At 39.5% G+C, this 20,308-nt stretch overlaps 1 protein-coding gene across 5 annotated transcripts in view; it reads left to right on the top strand.

Annotated features, from left to right (window-relative positions):
* The window catches only part of LOC128666479 (RAF proto-oncogene serine/threonine-protein kinase), a 530,187-nt gene that overhangs the window by 306,312 nt on the left and 203,567 nt on the right, over positions 1-20,308 (top strand). For 3 of the 5 annotated variants that reach the window (XM_053721101.1, XM_053721099.1, XM_053721100.1), the window contains exons 7-8: positions 10,920-11,073; positions 19,761-19,820. In XM_053721101.1, coding sequence (XP_053577076.1) covers positions 10,920-11,073; positions 19,761-19,820 — 214 coding nt within the window. The remainder of the gene's footprint in view (positions 1-10,919; positions 11,074-19,760; positions 19,821-20,308) is intronic. The other 2 variants (XM_053721102.1, XM_053721103.1) reach the window with 1 other exon arrangement.

Genomic DNA, 20,308 nt, shown 5'->3' on the forward strand with positions numbered 1-20,308 from the left:
TGCTCTTTCTTGTGAGTCTCCTTTTCTGATTTTTCATCAGGATGAGGCGGTGCTGCGAACTTCTTTTGAATTGTTTACCTAAGGTTGTGAATTCTAACAACATTAGTAGAGAAATTGTGGTTCCTTCATTATGTCCTAATCCTATGAATTCTAAGGAGAAATCATTGCATTCTTTGGATGCTGTTACAGCTTTGTATTATTTGTCATCTTTTTCGGTTCTAGAAAAGGCCAGAAAGCTTCTGCCATTTCTTTGGCATCTTGGTTGAAATCTTTATTTCATCATGCTTATGTCGAGTCGGGTAAAACTCTGCCTCTAAGAATTAGTTTCATTCTACTAGGTCAGTTTCTACTTCCTGGGCGTTTAGGAATGAAGCTTCGATTGATCAGATTTGCAAAGCAGCAACTTGGTCCTCTTTGCATATTTTTTCTAAATTCTACCATTTTGATGTGTTTTCTTCTTCTGAAGCAGTTTTTAGTAGAAAAGTACTTCAGGCAGTGGTTTCAGTTTGAATCTTCTGCTTATGTTTTTCATTAAACTTTATTTTGGGTGTGGATTATTTTCAGCAGGAATTGGCTGTCTTTATTTTATCCCTCCCTCTCTAGTGACTCTTGTGTGGAAAGATCCACATCTTGGGTAGTCATTATCCCATACGTCACTAGCTCATGGACTCTTGCTAATTACATGAAAAAAAACATAATTTATGTAAGAACTTACCTGATAAATTCATTTCTTTCATATTAGCAAGAGTCCATGAGGCCCGCCCTTTTTTGTGGTGGTTATGATTTTTTTGTATAAAGCACAATTATTCCAATTCCTTATTTTATATGCTTTCGCACTTTTTTCTTATCACCCCACTTCTTGGCTATTCGTTAAACTGAATTGTGGGTGTGGTGAGGGGTGTATTTATAGGCATTTTAAGGTTTGGGAAACTTTGCCCCTCCTGGTAGGAATGTATATCCTATACGTCACTAGCTCATGGACTCTTGCTAATATGAAAGAAATGAATTTATCAGGTAAGTTCTTACATAAATTATGTTTTCTTTTGTTCTAAGAGAATCAATTATAATTGGATTCAATTCTTAACTGTTACTATGGGCTTCAAGATTGAGTTCTAAGACTAAACTTTAAGCTTATATTAGTTTGGTTGTTCTTATTAAGGAACGAATTCCTGAGTTCTTTCCCAAGTAACATGTTTATAATTGGGGTTCGAAATCAGCTCCCTAATATTGCAATGTACGTGCCGTATTCCAGCTTGGCTGGTAAGGGGCAGGTTAAGACTTCTTTGAAATTTATTTGGTTCTATTCTGTCCAAATTTCTTTGATTTTATTCCATTAAGGCTAACACTTACTTTCTTTCAGTGTGTTTCTGTCCTATATTTATTTATTTATAAAATATTTTACCAGGAAGGATACATTGAGATTTCTCTCGTTTTCAAGTATGTCCTGGGAATATATATTCTGGATACTGTTGAAGCATGGCTCAAGCGCTGCTCAGACCTGGAATCTTCTGGGGTATTTCTTCCAGTTCTTTTTCTAGGAACTGGGTTTTGGAGTTTTATTCAAACTATTCTGCCTTTTTTATGGTCATTGATAGCATTATTTGTTTTCATTAGATACAATAAATGCATATTCATTTTTCTGTTTTCATTCAGATTATTTCCTGTGGATGCGGAATCTCATATGTTTCACTTGCTCTTCAGGACATAGTAAGAGGATCTTTTTTTTTCAAAAGCTCTTGATTCCTCACGCAAGGGTCACCTTTTTTAGGTTTCCAGATGGTTTATGTCACTATCTTTGTCTCTATCAGACAAGGGACAATTTGATTTGGGTTCCGTCTGTCGGTACCTTTAGTCTCTATTATTTCCTTCAGTTGCTATATATGCATAGAAGTTTTAACAGCATTGGATTCAATTCCCTTTGCTCATTTTCAATGGAAAGATCCTTTCCAGCTTTTTATGAGTGTTGTTTCTTCAAGAACATGGTTGGAGGATCAATTAACCAAAAAGTTTGTTGATTCCTCAGACAAGAGTAACCTTTTTTAGATTTCCGGATAGATTCAGTGTCCATGTCTCGGTTTCTGTTGGATTAGAGACGTCTGAAATTGGTTTCAGCTTATCGAAACCTTCAGTCTCAATCATTCCCTTCGGTAGCCTTATGCATGGAAATTCTAGGTTCTTATGACTGCTGCATTGGACGTGTTCCCCTTTGCTTATTTTCACATGCGACCTCTTCAGCTCTGTATGCTGAACCGGTGGTGCCGGGATTATACAAAGATATCTCATTTAATATCTTTAAAACCGATTGTTTGACACCCTCTGACGTGGTACAGACCACCATCGTTTAGTTCAGGGGGCTTCTTTTTTTCTTCCAACCTGGACTGTGATCTCAACAGATGCAAGTCTGACAGGTTGGGGAGCTGTATGGGGGTTTCTGACAGCAAAAGGGGTTTGGGAAATCTCAGGAGGTGAGATTTCCAATCAATATTTGGAACTCCGTGCAATTTTCAGAGCTCTTCAGTCATGGCCTCTTCTAAAGAGAGAATCGTTCATTTGTTTTCAGACAGACAATGTCACAACTGTGGCATATATCAATCATCAAGAAGGGACTCACGGTCCTCTGGCTATGAAAGAAGTATCTCGAATTCTGGTATGGGCGGAATCCAGCTCCTGTCTAATCTCTGCGGTTCATATCCCAGGTATAGACAATTGGCAAGCGGATTATCTCAGTCGCCAAGCGTTACATCCGGGCGAGTGGTCTCTTCACACAGAGGTGTTTCTTCAGATTGCTCAAATGTGGGGACTTCCAGAAATAGATCTGATGGTTTCTCATCTACACAAGAAACTTCCCAGGTATCTGTCCAGATCCAGGGATCCTCAGGCGGAAGCAGTGAATGCATTGTCACTTCCTTGGAAGTATCATCCAGCCTATATCTTTCCGCCTCTAGTTCTTCTTCCAGTAGTTATCTCCAAGATTCTGAAGGAATGCTCGTTTTTTCTGCTGGTGGCTCCAGCATGGCCTCACAGATTTTGGTATGCGGATCTTGTCCGCATGGCTTCTTGTCATCCATGGACTCTTCCGTTAAGACCAGACCTTCTGTCATAAGGGCCTTTTTTACCATCAGGATCTCAAATCCTTAAATTTAAAGGTATGGAGATTGAACGCTTGATTCTTATTCAAAGAGGTTTCTCTGACTCTGTTATTAATACTATGTTACAGGCTCGTAGATCTGTATCTAGGATGATATATTATCGAGTCTGGAAGACTTACATTTCTTGGTGTCTTTCTCATCATTTTTCCTGGAATTCTTTTAGAATTCCGAGAATTTTACAGTTTCTTCAGGATGGTTTGGATAAAGGTTTGTCTGCAAGTTCCTTGAAAGGACAAATCTCTGCTCTTTCTGTTCTTTTTCACGGAAGGATTGCTATTCTTCCTGATATTCATTGTTTTATACAAGCTTTGGTTCGTATAAAATCTGTTATTAAGTCAATTTTCTCCTCCTTGGAGTTTGAATTTGGTTCTGGGGGCTCTTCAGACTCCTCCGTTTGAACCTATGCATTCACTGGACATTAAATTACTTTCTTGGAAAATTTTGTTTCTTTTGGCCATCTCTTCTGCTAGAAGAGTTTCTGAATCATCTGCTCTTTTCTTGTGAGTCTCCTTTTCTGATTTTTCATCAGGATGAGGCGGTGTTGCGAGCTTCTTTTTAAAAATTTTTCCTAAGGTTGTGAAACCTAACAACATTAGTAGAGAAATTGTGGTTCCTTCATTATGTCCTAATCCTAAGAATTCTAAGGAGAGATCATTGCATTCTTTGGATGTTGTTAGAGCTTTGAAATATTATGTTGAAGCTACTAAGAATTTCCGAAAGACTTCTAGTCTATTTGTTATCTTTTCCGGTTCTAGGAAAGGTCAGAAGGCCTCTGCCATTTCTTTGGCATCTTGGTTGAAATCTTTAATTCATCATGCTTATGTCGAGTCGGGTAAATCTCCGCCTCAAAGGATTACAGCTCATTCTACTAGGTCAGTTTCTATTTCCTGGGCGTTTAGGAATGAAGCTTTGATTGTTCAGATTTGCAAAGCGGCAACTTGGTCTTCTTTGCATATTTTTACTAAATTCTACCATTTTGATGTGTATTCTTCTTCTGAAGCATTCTTTGGTAGAAAAAATAATTCAGGCAGCTGTTTCAGTTTGATTCTTCTGCTTATAATTTCAGTTTTCTTCATTATAAGATTTAAACTTTATTTTGGGTGTGGATTATTTTTTCAGCGGAATTGGCTGTCTTTATTTTATCCCTCCCTCTCTAGTGACTCTTGCGTGGAAGATCCACATCTTCGGTAGTCATTATCCCATACGTCACTAGCTCATGGACTCTTGCTAATTACATGAAAGAAAACATAATTTATGTAAGAACTTACCTGATAAATTCATTTCTTTCATATTAGCAAGAGTCCATGAGGCCCACCCTTTTTTTTGTGGTGGTTATGATTTTTTTGTATAAAGCACAATTATTCCAATTCCTTGTTTTTTATGCTTTCGCACTTTTTTCTTATCACCCCACTTCTTGGCTATTCGTTAAACTGATTTGTGGGTGTGGTGAGGGGTGTATTTATAGGCATTTTGAGGTTTGGGAAACTTTGCCCCTCCTGGTAGGAATGTATATCCCATACGTCACTAGCTCATGGACTCTTGCTAATATGAAAGAAATGAATTTATCAGGTAAGTTCTTACATAAATTATGTTTTTTATTTTTATCCCTCCCTCTCTAGTGACTCTTGCATGGAATTCCACATCTTGGGTATTGCTATCCCATACCTCACTAGCTCTTGCCAATTACATGAAAGAAAACATAATTTATGTAAGAACTTGCCTGATAAATTAATTTCTTTCATATTGGCAAGAGTCCATGTGGCCCACCCTTTATATGGTGGTTATGATTTTTTTGTATAAAGCACAATTATTTCCACTTTCCTTTGTTGATGCTTTTTTCTCCTTTCTTTAAAACCCCACTTCTTGGCTATTCGTTAACCTGAATTGTGGGTGTGGTGAGGGGTGTATTTAAAGGCATTTTGAGGTTTGGGAAACTTTGCCCCTCCTAGTAGGATTGTATATCCCATATGTCACTAGCTCATGGACTCTTGCCAATATGAAAAATTAATTTATCAGGTAAGTTCTTACATAATTTATGTTTTTTCTCTACTTAAATGGAAAGTAGTCCTATTTCTTTTGTATGTATGTATTGTATATATCTACAATTAAGCACTGCATTACAGTCAAAAGACTTAAATACCTCACCCACTTCCCTCATTCCCCAGTCATTCTTAGCCTTTCGTCACAGGAGGTTGGCAGAGAAGTGTCAGAAGTTTAAAGATAGTCTCTTATGGGGGGTAGTACTCTTCGAAATGGGACTGGAGTTTTAAGTAATCCTGTCAGCCTCTCAGTGAGAGCTTGGATGAAGGTTAGAGTCCGGAGATGCAGGGAGAGTCTTTCTGCGAAAACCATCCCGACTCATATTAACCGCTCCTTGGCAATCACAGTTGACGAGTTTTGCTGCCTACCTTTATTCACTCAAGTCCATGTCAGAAACGAGACTACCATCTGTCACACTTGAAGGGTCGTGTTCCATGGCGTAGATTCTGGTAAGATCGTTTTATTTTACTTCATTATGTGAATGTGATGTTAACGAGAAGGTAGGGTCCCAGTGGGACTCATTTTATCTTAAAATATTAATCCTGGGTTAATACCCCCTGAAGAGGGTTATTAAACAGGGGGGACTTAAATCATGTTTGTGGTTCTATCTGCTGATGTGTAGTAATACTTAGGCTCATAGCTTTTCGGAACATTACGGCCTTATCAATTGGCGCACTTTTTAGATTTTCACATGCTTTTATGACTTGCACGGTGCACCTTGTGACCGGGTGCGGTTATGTTGTTTTCACTTCCTTATGCGGTGACAGAGAGTCTGCTAGTTGGTTGTCTGGTTCACAGGAGGTGGGGAGTGCCCCAACCATTGGGGGCATAAAGAGGGTGCCAGTTAGTGTTTGTCATTTTTGTAATCCCAAGATGGAGGATTCTGATTTTTTTTAGACACGGATATCTCCGATACTGAGAATGCATCTTGTTGTGATGAATATGAAATGGCCCGGGTTATCCATGCCCATCAGTTATGTTCTGATTGCCGTTCAAGAGTACTCTCTTCTCCCGAATCCGGGTCCTCAGAGTGCGTTAAGCCGTCCGCCCCCGAGGATTCTAGGTCACGGCACGGTTCTGCATGGCCATATCTATGGCACTGGCTCATTTGTATCTCCCAAGTGAAATATTTTTAAGATACTGTCCGTGTTCTGTTAACCAGGGCCCGTTGGGTGTGAGATCGCCCGATTCATTTCGGCCTCCTGGGGAATCGTGGGCCTCTGAGGCTTCAGGGGCTCCAACCTTGGGAGTCGTTTGTCGATCCGGCAAGGGATAATTTTGCCTTCTGTTATAGGTTGGCACGTCTTCGTGTCCTACTAAGGCATGTTTTGGCATTGCTAGAGGATCCCAGTCCTAGTGGGCTGAGGGATCAGAGGCCTTAGATGCCGGATGGCAAGGTGGGTTAGGCGTTTGGGGATGAAGCTAATGTCCTTGACGTCTCCGTTTTTCTTTCTTTCTTTTAAGTATTGGTTCCAGTTCTGAGCTTGGTGCCTCTGATCGGCTGGTCCTGTTGGTGTATCCATTCACCTTGGGCGTTCACCCGCGGGTGCTGCCTTACTTTTATTTTTGATCCAGAAAGGATGTGTTTGATTTGTTTTAATAAGCTTACGTCTGTTATCATTTCCCTTTTGGGAACGGTTCTTCTCTGGAACAGTTACTTGCGATTTTGTGGATCGTGTTGGCACTTCCTCGAAAGTGGCACACTTTTGATAAGAACTAAGATATGTTTCTAGTTCGGGTCGAATTTTCTTTATCCCTACACAGTTCTGGAGTGCCCTTGTACCAGGCATGTACAGGTCGGGCGCTTGCTGCTGTTAGTTTGGTTCATGTCACCCTCGTGGTGCTGATTATCCTGTCGGATTCTGAATGTCACTTTGGCCTATTGATATGGACTCCGGGCTCAGGTCCTACTACGAAGTATGGGGCCTAGTGCCTAGATCCAACGCTTCTGGAAGGGAGCTCCTATCTAAGTTGGCTTTTCTGGCTATTTGCTTGGGATACGTGACTGACTTTTTCAGTCGTCATCGTGGTTCCTACAGGTCCTTGGGGACTCGGAACCGTAGTTTTCCATTCCTTTGGAGTTTGGAGATGTGAATGACCTTCCGGGGGTCTAGTATTCCAGGTGGTGGATTTCTTCCGGACGTTGACTCTTGTAGCCTAGTCGCATGTCTTTTGCGGTGGCGGAGTTTCTCTCCTACCGGTTTGGGGTTGGGTCATCTGTTCTGGAAATTCAGGCATGACCTTCGTTTTGCTCTAGTACGTGGAGTGCAGGGGTCTCCCTGCCTTTTCTGCCAGGAGCTGCAAGGCTCCCATCGTTATTCCTGTTTCAGGGATTTCGGAGACAGATCCTGCAAGGATCTCTGGAGACTTCTTGATATCAGAACTACCCTTGGTCATACCATAGGTTTTCGACTCTCTGGTGCTATCCTTCGACCTTTTTGCCGATCTAGCCTTCGAGCTTAAGGGTAGGAGTTCTGAGGTCAGTTACAGACTTTCGCCTTTCTGGGGTCAGAAAGATGACCATTTATCTTCAGCAGCGTCTGGATCAATTTGTTAAGCCTGTATGCAAAGGATTACCTTGCGATCCAAGGGTACTGATTGCTAATTTCTTAAACTGGTCAGGAGTCTTTCATACTTTTGGGTTTGAGGCTGCTGCTAGGTACTTTAGGTCTAAGTACTTTAGATGGTGGAAGGCTTTGTCTTGGGTGTGCTCCTATCCATAGGGGGCTGCTTATGAGTTCCTCGGGAAGTTAGATCTTTTGATAGGTTCTGTTTTTCGAGGACTCTGGCTTAAGGAACATGTCTCTTGCCTGGAACGGGCATGGACGGTTCCGCTTAACCTTAGGTTTGGGTTCTTCCGCGTGTCCCTTTTGAAGGGGCGGGATTTTCTATCTCTCATAAGAGATTCACATTTGCCTGAGGCTTAAGTTGAGGTCTCTCTGACGGGTCCCTACTTGTCTTCTGGGACATCTGATGTTTCCTTGTAGACCTCAGTTGTCTTATCAACTGGGCTGGCAATATTGGCCGAAGGGTCTCGCCTCTGTTGTTAGGGTGGTTACCGTTTCCTTATTTTTATTGCCCCGTAGGTTTTTTTTATCCCTTCCTTGTGTACTCAGAATCAAGGTAAGGGAGTGGTTAGCTCCACCGCACCTGAAGCAGGTGGTTGTGGGTTTGTACCCATGTAAGGCTCCTGCTATTGGCTGGATTCTGACATTAGGATGTTGTGGGTCAGAATACTTTTCCCTGGGGGAGTGTTCCTCCTTATGGAAGGCTGCAGTGTAGGGGTCACGAACCTGAGCACGAAGTTCTGTCATGACTCATGGTAGCATACCAGTTTTAGTAGCAGTTAGAGTTCTACTCTGGGGGTTTTGCTTCCTCATAGATTAATCCCTTTATCTTCCAGAGGTCTGAGACTCTTGTCTTCTGTCTTTAATTAGCCTTTGGGCTGGGACTGTTACCCTGGAGGGAAGGTCGGGTTTGGTCTGCTCGATGCAGTGTTGATCGTTTACTTTTATTGAGTCTGTCTTCCCCTTCGGTGGAGGGACTCTTGGTGCCCATCTCTCTACTGGTGGCATATGCTGCTAGGAAGGGACGCTCCTTGGAGCCCTTTTTTTCTGGTCGGGAGCTTTTGTCGAAATTTTCTATGCTAATCGGTGGGTTGAATCCCACGATCACTTAGGGTCAGTTTTGCGGCCTGGAGTTTGGTCATCGAGAGTTCTTGTTTATAGGCGGCTCTGTTTTAGCTGCTAGGACAGTTATCCTGTCTCTGCTTGTCTATGCTTGTCTAGCCTTTCGGTTTAACTTGACTATGTTACGGTTACCCTTAGTCTCGCTGAGAGATGGACCGCTTAGTAGCCTGGATCCCTATTGCTAAAGAGGGGAGAAGCTGCTTTCCATAGTATTCTATATGAGTCTCGCAAATATAGAATAATCTCCCTTAGCTGCAGTACAGCTAGGATACCCTTCTGCCCACAAAAACGAGTCAACGCTGCGATTGAGGGTCAAACAAGAACTCAGGACTGGGATGCCCAGCCTGCTTTTTATTAAGGTTACATGCACACAGGGCACTCCCAGGGGGAGAGGGGGGGAAGCACAAAATCCCCCATCACACATTTAGATAGAGAGCACTTTCCTTTGACAGGCCACAATAGGATTACAGTACTTAAGATAACAAGTTTACAAGTTCATCTTATCAATTAGCAGTCTGGCTCCAGAGGTGATTAGACAATAGTTTCTAAAAGCTGAAAAAAAAAGAGTTAACTCTTTATGAAATGATACTTGTTACGGTTTTCTTGGAGCCCTTCTTAGGCGCTGGCTTGCTGGTTCAGGCATTGCTGCTGGGAAATAAGCTCTTCACAACAAAATAACTAATGCTTCTGTAACAGACTATAATACCATAGGGAACTCACGGTTGTCTGGAGCACTATATTTGGTAAGGTGCTGTGTCAGGGATATGAAGGGGACTTTTTGCTCATCCTAGTGATGGTTTGTCCTGACTATGGCCTTAATTTTCTGGTCCTTGTTCTTCTAGGGAGTTAGTCTCCCTGGGCATGGGTCCTGTGGATTGCCCTTGGTTTGATTTGAGCCTCTGTTGGACGGTCCTTCGGATCTCTTATGGGATTCTTTATTCTCCCTCTAGGGGGTAGATAGAGGTTTTATTGGCTTTTAGGTCGTGGGTACTTTTCGTGGGAGTTGAGAGCCGCAGGGCTGGCACCTCTGAGGTTTTTGTGCTCGGCAGACTGTCTGAGTGGTCTCTAGCACGGCTTTGCAGGTTGTGTAACTGATGAGCAGTTTCCTAGGCTTCCGGTTTTTCCCCTGTCGTTTCTAAAAAAATGTATTGAGTGTCGGGTAATTTCATGCTGTGGTGCCTTGCGAAGGGGCCGCATTTTTGTACCCACCCTTTGATAGGATTTAGTGTCCTCTAGCTTGGGTATTGTTTTCCCAAAAGTAATAAATGCAGCTGTGGACTCTCCCCTATTAAGAAGAAAAACAAATTATGCTTACCTGATAATTTTCTTTTCTTCTAACGGGAAGAGTCCACAGCTCCCGCCCACGTTTTTATCTATGAGGCGGCAATACATTTTTGGTCTTCTGGCACTTTTTTTCACCCTGATATTTCTCCTACTATTCCTTGTTCCCTTGGCAGAATGACTGGGGGGAGAGGGAAGTGGGGGAGGTATTTAAGCCTTTGGCTGGGGTGTGTCTGCCTTCTCCTGGTGGTTAGGTTCTGAATTCCCAAAAGTAATGAATGCAGCTGTGGACTCTTCCCATCAGAAGAAAAGAAAATTATCAGGTACGCATAATTTGTTTTTAAAGCATTTGAACTGTTTTTTTTATGTGTGTTTTTTTAGCATTAACTATTGCTATAGATTTTTGTCCAAAATTAATGTTGTAAAAGCATTTGAAATGTAATTTCATCAGTTATTTCTGCAGAATGCAATGAAAATGTTTTGTGTAGAGGCACAATGTTCTTGAAAAATGTGTATGAAGAATATTTGCAGTTGGTCATAAAAAGAGGAACTGTAGCATGGAATTGAAATCAGTTACTCTGTAACCATATTATACATATATATATTTTGTAATCTAAACCTATTAAGCAACTTTTGAGACCTAGTATAACAATAAAAGGGGTCTCAAGTTTAAATTGATGTATTGAAATGTAACAAGTAAACATGTTATGCACAATCTCTAATTATACTAAAGAAATGTTTTTCTGTTCACAATGCACAGCTCTCAACACAGATATTCGACTCCTCATGCCTTCACGTTCACACCATCTAATCCATCCTCAGAATGCTCGCTTTCTCAAAGACAGAGGTCCACTTCCACACCCAATGTCCATATGGTTAGTACCACGTTACCTGTGGACAGCCAGCTGTTTGAGGTAATACCTGCTTAGCTTAACTGCTAATTTTTTATGTATATGAAAGATGTAACTAACAAATCAGAATTCTATTAGTTAATACAACCATAAATATTGAATATGCTTAGGAATTCAGACATCTCATTGCTTCGTAATGCAATAAAACCTGTCTGAAGATCATTTTATGCAAAATGGTTATACATTTTAAAAAGAGTGTATTGCAATATTGTGATAAAAAATGATTCAATGAAGAGGGCTTCTGTAAAAATCCAAAATTGTATTCCATTGATTAAAATTACATGTGGCGAATAAAAAGTTAATCTCACAGTTTAACGGTCAAACGTGTTTTGGACCAGTCGGACTTAGTCATAGACACTAGAATATGACCGTATTGGGAATGTTATTAAAGGGACATGATACCCAAATGTTGAAGCACTTGAAAGTGATGCAGTATAGCTGTAAAAATCTGACTAGAAAATATCACCTGAACATCTCTTTATAAAAAAGGAAGATACTTTACCTAAGTTTCCTCAGTAGCCACATCCCATTGTAAAGGTATTTTAAGCAGCCAATCAGGATGCTAGTTCTGGGACTTGCAAGGGAGCAGGCATCTTGCATGTGCAGGCACAGTCATGTTATTGCTCTCCTCAGTTTAAGGAAGCTAACTATGAAATTTTGCAAGAGTTCAGTTAAATCTCGAGTTCACCGTGAATGCAAAATGTGACATTAGCACTGATGAAGCGGATCGGCTGCTTTTTTTTATTATTTTTTTTTATTTCCGACATACAGCTGGCAGTAGCTGAAGGATTTAATAAATAATTGTAAATAGACATACAATCCAAGAAAAAGGTATGCTGGACCCTAAATAGAGTTATAGATACTGCCTTACGGAGATCAATTAACAAAAAAATATAGAAAATTACGTATACACCATACACACAAAATGTTTATTGAATAAATTCTCAAACTGTCATGCCAGCCACACATTTAAAAATATTTGAACCTGTACCTTAAAATAGAGATATCAAAGATATTAAAAAAAGTGGGGATAATAGTAATTAATAGCGTTACTGCAGTCTCCTGGTAATGATAGAGGCTATGCTCCTTCAATGCGGGAGCCGTATTTAATATTACTATTAAAATGTAGGTCAGACTGACAACAACTTAGTTTCCCAATCAAGCCCACATATTGAAAAATAGTTTAAATCATTTTAGGTAAAGTAAGCAAGTTAAAAACTGAGAGAGACAAGCTCTCCAACAGACCCCTGACACACGTTTCACAATAACACTTTCTCAGAGGGGAAGCTTTTCAGTCCCTGTTAGAAATGGAAGTGTAGAACACTGTTCTATTCCACACCGCGATTGACGGCACTCTAGTGACCTATTTCTTTCATGTAATTAGCAAGAGTCCATGAGCTAGTGACGTATGGGATATACATTCCTACCAGGAGGGGCAAAGTTTCCCAAACCTTAAAATGCCTATAAATACACCCCTCACCACACCCACAATTCAGTTTTACAAACTTTGCCTCCGATGGAGGTGGTGAAGTAAGTTTGTGCTAGATTCTACGTTGATATGCGCTCCGCAGCAAGTTGGAGCCCGGTTTTCCTCTCAGCGTGCAGTGAATGTCAGAGGGATGTGAGGAGAGTATTGCCTATTTGAATGCAGTGATCTCCTTCTAAGGGGTCTATTTCATAGGTTCTCTGTTATCGGTCGTAGAGATTCATCTCTTACCTCCCTTTTCAGATCGACGATATACTCTTATATATACCATTACCTCTGCTGATTCTCGTTTCAGTACTGGTTTGGCTATCTGCTATATGTAGATGAGTGTCCTGGGGTAAGTAAGTCTTATTTTCTGTGACACTCCTAGCTATGGTTGGGCACTTTGTTTATAAAGTTCTAAATATATGTATTCAAACATTTATTTGCCTTGACTCAGAATGTTCAACTTTCCTTATTTTTCAGACAGTCAGTTTCATATTTGGGATAATGCATTTTAATTTAACATTTTTTACCTTAAAATTTGACTTTTTCCCTGTGGGCTGTTAGGCTCGCGGGGGCTGAAAATGCTTCATTTTATTGCGTCATTCTTGGCGCGGACTTTTTTGGCGCAAAAATTCTATTTCCGTTTCCGGCGTCATACGTGTCGCCGGAAGTTGCGTCATTCTTTGACGTTATTTTGCGCCAAAAATGTCGGCGTTCCGGATGTGGCGTCATTTTTGGCGCCAAAAAGCATTTAGGCGCCAAATAATGTGGGCGTCTTATTTGGCGCGAAAAAATATGGGCGTCACTTTTGTCTCCACATTATTTAAGTCTCATTTTTTATTGCTTCTGGTTGCTAGAAGCTTGTTCTTTGGCATTTTTTCCCATTCCTGAAACTGTCATTTAAGGAATTTGATCAATTTTGCTTTATATGTTGTTTTTTTTTTCTTTTACATATTGCAAGATGTTCCACGTTGCAACTGAGTCAGAAGTTACTTCAGGAAAATCACTGCACAGTGCTGGAGCTACCAAGCTAAGTGTATCTGCTATAAACTTTTGGTATCTGTTTCTCCAGCTGTTATTTGTATTGCATGTCATGTCAAACTTATTAATGCAGATAAAATTTCCTTTAGTACTGTTACATTACCTGTTGCTGTTCCGTCAACATCTAATTTTCAGAGTGTTCCTGATAACATAAGAGATTTTATTTTTTAAATCCATTAAGAAGGCTATGTCTGTTATTTCTCCTTCTAGTATACATAAAAGTCTTTTAAAACTTCTCTTTTTTCAGATGAATTTTTAAATGAACATCATCATTCTGATACTGATAATGGTTCTTCTGGTTCAGAGGTTTCTGTCTCAGAGGTTGATGCTGATAAATCTTTGTATTTGTTCAAGATGGAATTTATTCGTTCTTTACTTAAAGAAGTGTTATTTGCATTAGAAATAGAGGATTCTGGTCCTCTTGATTCTAAATGTAAACGTTTAAATAAGGTTTTTAAATCTCCTGTAGTTATTCCAGAAGTGTTTTTTCTCCCTGATGCTATTTCTGAAGTAATTTCCAGGGAATGAAATAATTTGGGTAATTTATTTACTCCTTCTAGACGTTTAAGCAAATTATATCCTGTGCCATCTGACAGATTAGAGTTTTTTGAGACAAAAATCCCTAAGGTTATGGGGCTATCTCTACTCCTGCTAATGTACTACTATTCCTACGGCAGATAGTACTTCATTTAAGGATCCTTTAGATAGGAAAATTGAATCCTTTCTAAGAAAAGCTTACTTATGTTCAGGTAATCTTCTTAGACCTGCTATATTTTTAGCGGATGTTGCTGCAGCTTCAACTTTTTGATTAGAAGCTTTAGCGCAACAAGTAACAGATCATAATTTTATAGCATTATTATTATTCTATAACATGCTAATAATTTTATTGGTGATACCATCTTTTGATATCATTAGAGTTGATGTCAGGTATATGTCTCTAGCTATTTTAGCTAGAGAAGCTTTATGGATTAAACTTGGAATGCTGACATGTCTTCTAAGTCATCTTTGCCTTCCCTTTCTTTCCAGGGTAAATAATCATTTTGGTTCCTTTCCTCACAAGGAACAAAAGCCTGATCCTTCATCCTCAGGAGCGGTATCAGTTTGGAAACTATTTCCAGTTTGGAATATATCCAAGCCTTATAGAAACCTATAGCCAGCTCCTAAGTACCTATGAAGGTGCGGCCCTTATTCCAGCTCAGCTGGTATGGGGCAGATTACGTTTTCTTCAAAGAAATTTGGATCAATTCCGTTCTTAATCTCTGGTTTCAGAAACATTGTTTCAGAAAGGTACAGAATTGGCTTCAAGTTAAGGCCTCCTGCTAAGAGATTCTTTTCTTTCCCGTGTCCCAGTTAACACAGCAAAGACTCAGCATTTCTGTAATGTGTTTCAGATCTAGAGTTGGCTGGAGTATTTATGCCAGTTCCAGTTCTGGAACAGGGGCTGGGGTTTTATTTTATCTCTTCATTTGTACCAAAGAAGGTCAATTCCTTCAGACCAGTTCCGGATCTGTCATTATTGAATCGTTATGTTAGGATACCAACATTCAAGATGGTTACTGTAGGACTATCCTGCCTTTTGTTTAGCAAGGGCATTATATGTCTACAATAGATTTACAGGATGTGTATCTGCATATTCCGATTCATCCAGATCACTTTTAGTGTCTGAGATTCTCTTTTTAGACAAGCATTACCAGTTTTGTGGCTCTACCGTTTGGCCTAGCCTCAGTTCCAAGAATTTTTTTCAAAGGTTCTCAGTGCCCCTTTTTTCTGTAATCAGAGAATAGGGTTTTGGTATTTCCTTATTTGGACGATATCTTGGTACTTGCTCAGTCTTCTCATTTTCGAAGAATCTCATACGAATCGACTTGTGTTGTTTCTTCAAATTCATGGTTGAAGGATCAATTTACCATTCAGTTCATTGATTCCTCAGACAAGGGTAACCTTTTTAGGTTTCTAGATAAATTCAGTGTCTATGACTCTGTCCTTGTCAGACAAGAGAAGTTTAACATTGATATCAGCTTGTCAAAACCTTCAGTCACAATCATTCCCTTTGGTAGCCTTATGCATGGAAATGTTGGGTCTTAGGACTGCCGCATCAGATGCGATCTCCTTTGCTCGTTTTCACATGCGACCTCTTCAGCTCTGTATGCTGAACCAATGGTGCAGGGATTACTCAAAGATATCTCAATTAATATCTTTAAACCGATTTTACAACACTCTCTGACATGGTGGACAGATCACCATCGTTTAGTTCAGGGGGCTTCTTTGTTCTTCCGACCTGGACTATAATCTCAACAGATGCAAGTCTTACAGGTTGGGGAGCTGTGTGGGGGTATCTGACGGCACAAGGGGTTTGGGAATCTCAGGAGGTGAGATTTCCGATCAATATTTTGGAACTCCGTGCAATTTTCAGAGCTCTTCAGTCTTGGCCTCTTCTCAAGAGAGAGTTGTTCATTTGTTTTCAGATAGACAATGTCACAACTGTGGCATACATCAATCATCAAGGAGGGACTCACAGTCCTCTGGCTATGAAAGAAGTATCTCGAATTTTGGTTTGGGCGGAATCCAGCTCCTGTCTAATCTCTGCGGTTCATATCCCAGGTATGGACAATTGGAAAGCGGATTATCTCAGTCGCCAAACGTTGCATCCGGGCGAATGGTCTCTTCACCCAGAGGTTTTTCTTCAGATTGTTCAAATGTGGGAACTTCCAGAAATAGATCTGATGGCTTCTCATCTAAACAAGAAACTTCCCAGGTATCTGTCCAGATCCCGGGATCCTCAGGCGGAGGCAGTGGATGCATTATCACTTCCTTGGAAGTATCATCCTGCCTATATCTTTCCGCCTCTAGTTCTTCTTCCAAGAGTAATCTCCAAGATTCTGAAGGAATGCTCGTTTGTTCTGCTGGTGGCTCCGGCATGGCCTCACAGGTTTTGGTATGCGGATCTTGTCCGGATGGCCTCTTGCCAACCGTGGACTCTTCCGTTAAGACCAGACCTTTTGTCTCAAGGTCCTTTTTCCATCAGGATCTGAAATCCTTAAATTTAAAGGTATGGAGATTGAACGCTTGATTCTTGGTCAAAGAGGTTTCTCTGACTCTGTGATTAATACTATGTTACAGGCTCGTAAATCTGTATCCAGAGAGATATATTATAGAGTCTGGAAGACTTATATTTCTTGGTGTCTTTCTCATCATTTTTCTTGGCATTCTTTTAGAATACCGAGAATATTACAAGTTTCTTCAGGATGGTTTAGATAAGGGTTTGTCCGCAAGTTCCTTGAAAGGTCAAATCTCTGCTCTTTCTGTTCTTTTTCACAGACAGATTGCTATTCTTCCTGATATTCATTGTTTTGTACAAGCTTTGGTTCGTATAAAGCCTGTCATTAAGTCAATTTCTCCTCCTTGGAGTTTGAATTTGGTTCTGGGGGCTCTTCAAGCTCCTCCATTTGAACCTATGCATTCATTGGATATTAAATTACTTTCTTGGAAAGTGTTGTTCCTTTTGGCCATCTCTTCTGCCAGAAGAGTTTCTGAATTATCTGCTCTTTCTTGTGAGTCTCCTTTTCTGATTTTTCATCAGGATAAGGCGGTGTTGCGAACTTCTTTTGAATTTTTACCTCAGTTGTGAATTCCAACAACATTAGTAGAGACATTGCGGTTCCTTCATTATGTCTTAATCCTAAGAATTCTAAGGAGAAATCGTTGCATTCTTTGGATGTTATTAGAGCTTTGAAATATTATGTTGAAGCTACTAAGTCTTTCCGAAAGACTTCAAGTTTATTTGTTATCTTTTCCGGTTTTAGAAAGGCCAGAAAACTTCTGCCATTTCTTTGGCATCTTGGTTGAAATCTTTAATTCATCTTGCCTATGTTGAGTCAGGTAAGACTCCGCCTCATAGGATTACAGCTCATTCTACTAGGTCAGTTTCTACTTCCTGGGCGTTTAGGAATGAAGCTTCGGTTGATCAGATTTGCAAAGCGGCAACTTGGTCCTCTTTGCATACTTTTACCAAATTCTACCATTTTGTTGTATTTTCTTCTTCTGAAGCAGTTTTTGGTAGAAAAGTACTTCAGGCAGCGTTTTCAGTTTGAATCTTCTGCTTATGTTTTTTCATTAAACTTTATTTTGGGTGTGGATTATTTTCAGCAGGAATTGGCTGTCTTTATTTTATCCCTCCCTCTCTAGTGACTCTTGTGTGGAAAGATCCACATCTTGGGTAGTCATTATCCCATACGTCACTAGCTCATGGACTCTTGCTAATTACATGAAAGAAAACATAATTTATGTAAGAACTTACCTGATAAATTCATTTCTTTCATATTAGCAAGAGTCCATGAGGCCCGCCCTTTTTTTGTGGTGGTTATGATTTTTTTGTATAAAGCACAATTATTCCAATTCCTTATTTTATATGCTTTCGCACTTTTTTCTTATCACCCCACTTCTTGGCTATTCGTTAAACTGAATTGTGGGTGTGGTGAGGGGTGTATTTATAGGCATTTTAAGGTTTGGGAAACTTTGCCCCTCCTGGTAGGAATGTATATCCCATACGTCACTAGCTCATGGACTCTTGCTAATATGAAAGAAATGAATTTATCAGGTAAGTTCTTACATAAATTATGTTTTATAACTGTCCCTAATTGGCCACAGCAGAGCAGGTAACCTAAGTTAAAACATGGTAGCTTCCATTGTTTTGTTGACATTAACACTTTACACTTATTTTGTCAATGTTTAAACAACTAATGAAACTTAAAAAAATACATCTACATGTTATTCTCAAGACTAATAATTTCTTTAAATGCATCATTCTTTCTAGAATTTTTTAACTGTTTGTTGTCTATTTCAAATTAAGATTACTTCTATGAGAACCAAATACAGCCATGATTAGCCTAGACCTGTGGAAGCCCATATATCTGACTTGGGGGTTGACCACAATCCTTTAGAAAAATGCATCCAACTATTTCTTTCATATAATTGGCAAGAGTCCATGAGCTAGTGACGTATGGGATATACAATCCTACCAGGAGGGGCAACGTTTCCCAAAACTCAAATGCCTATAAATACACCCCTCACCACACCCACAATTCAGTTTTACAAACTTTGCCTCCCTATGGAGGTGGTGAAGTAAGTTTGTGCTTGATTTTTCTTCTATGATAAGCGCTTCTCAGCATATTGAAGCCCAATTCCTCTCAGAGTACAGTGTTTGTCAGAGGGATGTGAAGGGAGTATCGCCTTTTGATTTTATGGTTTTCATCCTGGCTTTTTAAGAATGAAGCTTCAGTTGTTTAGTTTTGCAAAGCAGCAACTTGGTTTTCTTTGCATTCATTTACTAAATTTTACCATTCTGATGTATTTGCTTCTTTTGAAGCAGTTTTTAGTAGAAAAGTTTTTCAGGCAGCCGTTTTAGTTTGATTCTTCTGCTTATGTTTAAAGTTTTTTTTTCTTTATTTTATGAGAAAAACTTATATTTGTGTGGATTTATTTTTTTCAGCGGAAATGGCTGTTTTTATTTTATCCCTCCCTTTCTAGTGACTCTTCTGTGGTCTTCCAAATCTTGGGTATTTCTATCCCATACGTCATTTGCTCATGGACTCTTGCCAATTATATGAAAGAAAACATAATTTATTTAAAAACTTACCTGATAAATTAATTTTTCATATTGGCAAGAGTCCATAAGGCCCACCCTTTTTGGTGGTTGTTTTTTTGTTTAAAAGCACAATTTTATTTCCAGTTCCTCATCTTGTATGCTTTTTTACTCCTTATTTTATCACCCCACTACTTGGCTATTCATTAAACTGAATTGTGGGTGTGGTGAGGGGGGGTGTATTTATAGGCATTTGAGCATTGTGAAACCTTGCCCCTTCTGGTAGGATTGTATATCCCATAAGTCACTAGCTCATGGACTCTTGCCAATATGAAAGAAATTAATTTATGGGGTAATTTCTTACATAAATTGTTTTTCAACAGATTAACACTGTTCATGTCTATAGAGATTTATTTGTAGATCAATCATTTGATACATTTTTCTATAGGATTGTGATCGATTTCCTAAATAACAGTGGTCAGATAAGCATTACTGTTTTTCTTAACTTTTTCTCTTTCACTTCCATATTCTGTTCACCATTTAGCTTCCTCCTCTTCTTTTTTATCTTTCTTCTCATCTTTCATTGTCTTGGATTAGAATAACTGCCTGAATACTTCTCCCAGGTCCTGGTGCAGAAGATTTTGTTTGAGGGGAAGAGTAGGTATTTTGCAGTAACTTGTATTGATTGCTGCAATCATGCCTTTTTCTCTGGCTATGCTTTGTTTTGTTTTTTTGTGTTGTACTGAAAAGTAGAAAGCTCGGCATCTTTGCTTTTGTATATTGTATATAGTTTGAACTTATAGGTTACTCACTTTACTGCATTTGTGTGGCTGTATTAAAAAATGTTTTATAAACAAATTTTACTAAAACTTTTTAAAAAATAAACTAATTTTGCTTGGTGTAAGAACACATTTATGCTAAGAATTGTTTGTAGTGTGCAATATATTTGTAAAGCAGCAGTCCTTAAAGGGACACTGAACCCAATTTTTTTCTTTTGGGATTCAGATAGATCATTACATTTTAAGCAACTTTCTAATTTACTCCTATTATCACATTTTCTTTATTCTTTGTATCTTTATTTGAAATGCAAGAATGTAAGTTTAGATGCCGGCCCATTTTTGGTGAACAACCTAGGTTGTCCTTGC

The sequence above is a fragment of the Bombina bombina genome, chromosome 7 (genome assembly GCF_027579735.1).
Source record: "Bombina bombina isolate aBomBom1 chromosome 7, aBomBom1.pri, whole genome shotgun sequence".
Lineage (NCBI taxonomy): Eukaryota > Metazoa > Chordata > Amphibia > Anura > Bombinatoridae > Bombina > Bombina bombina.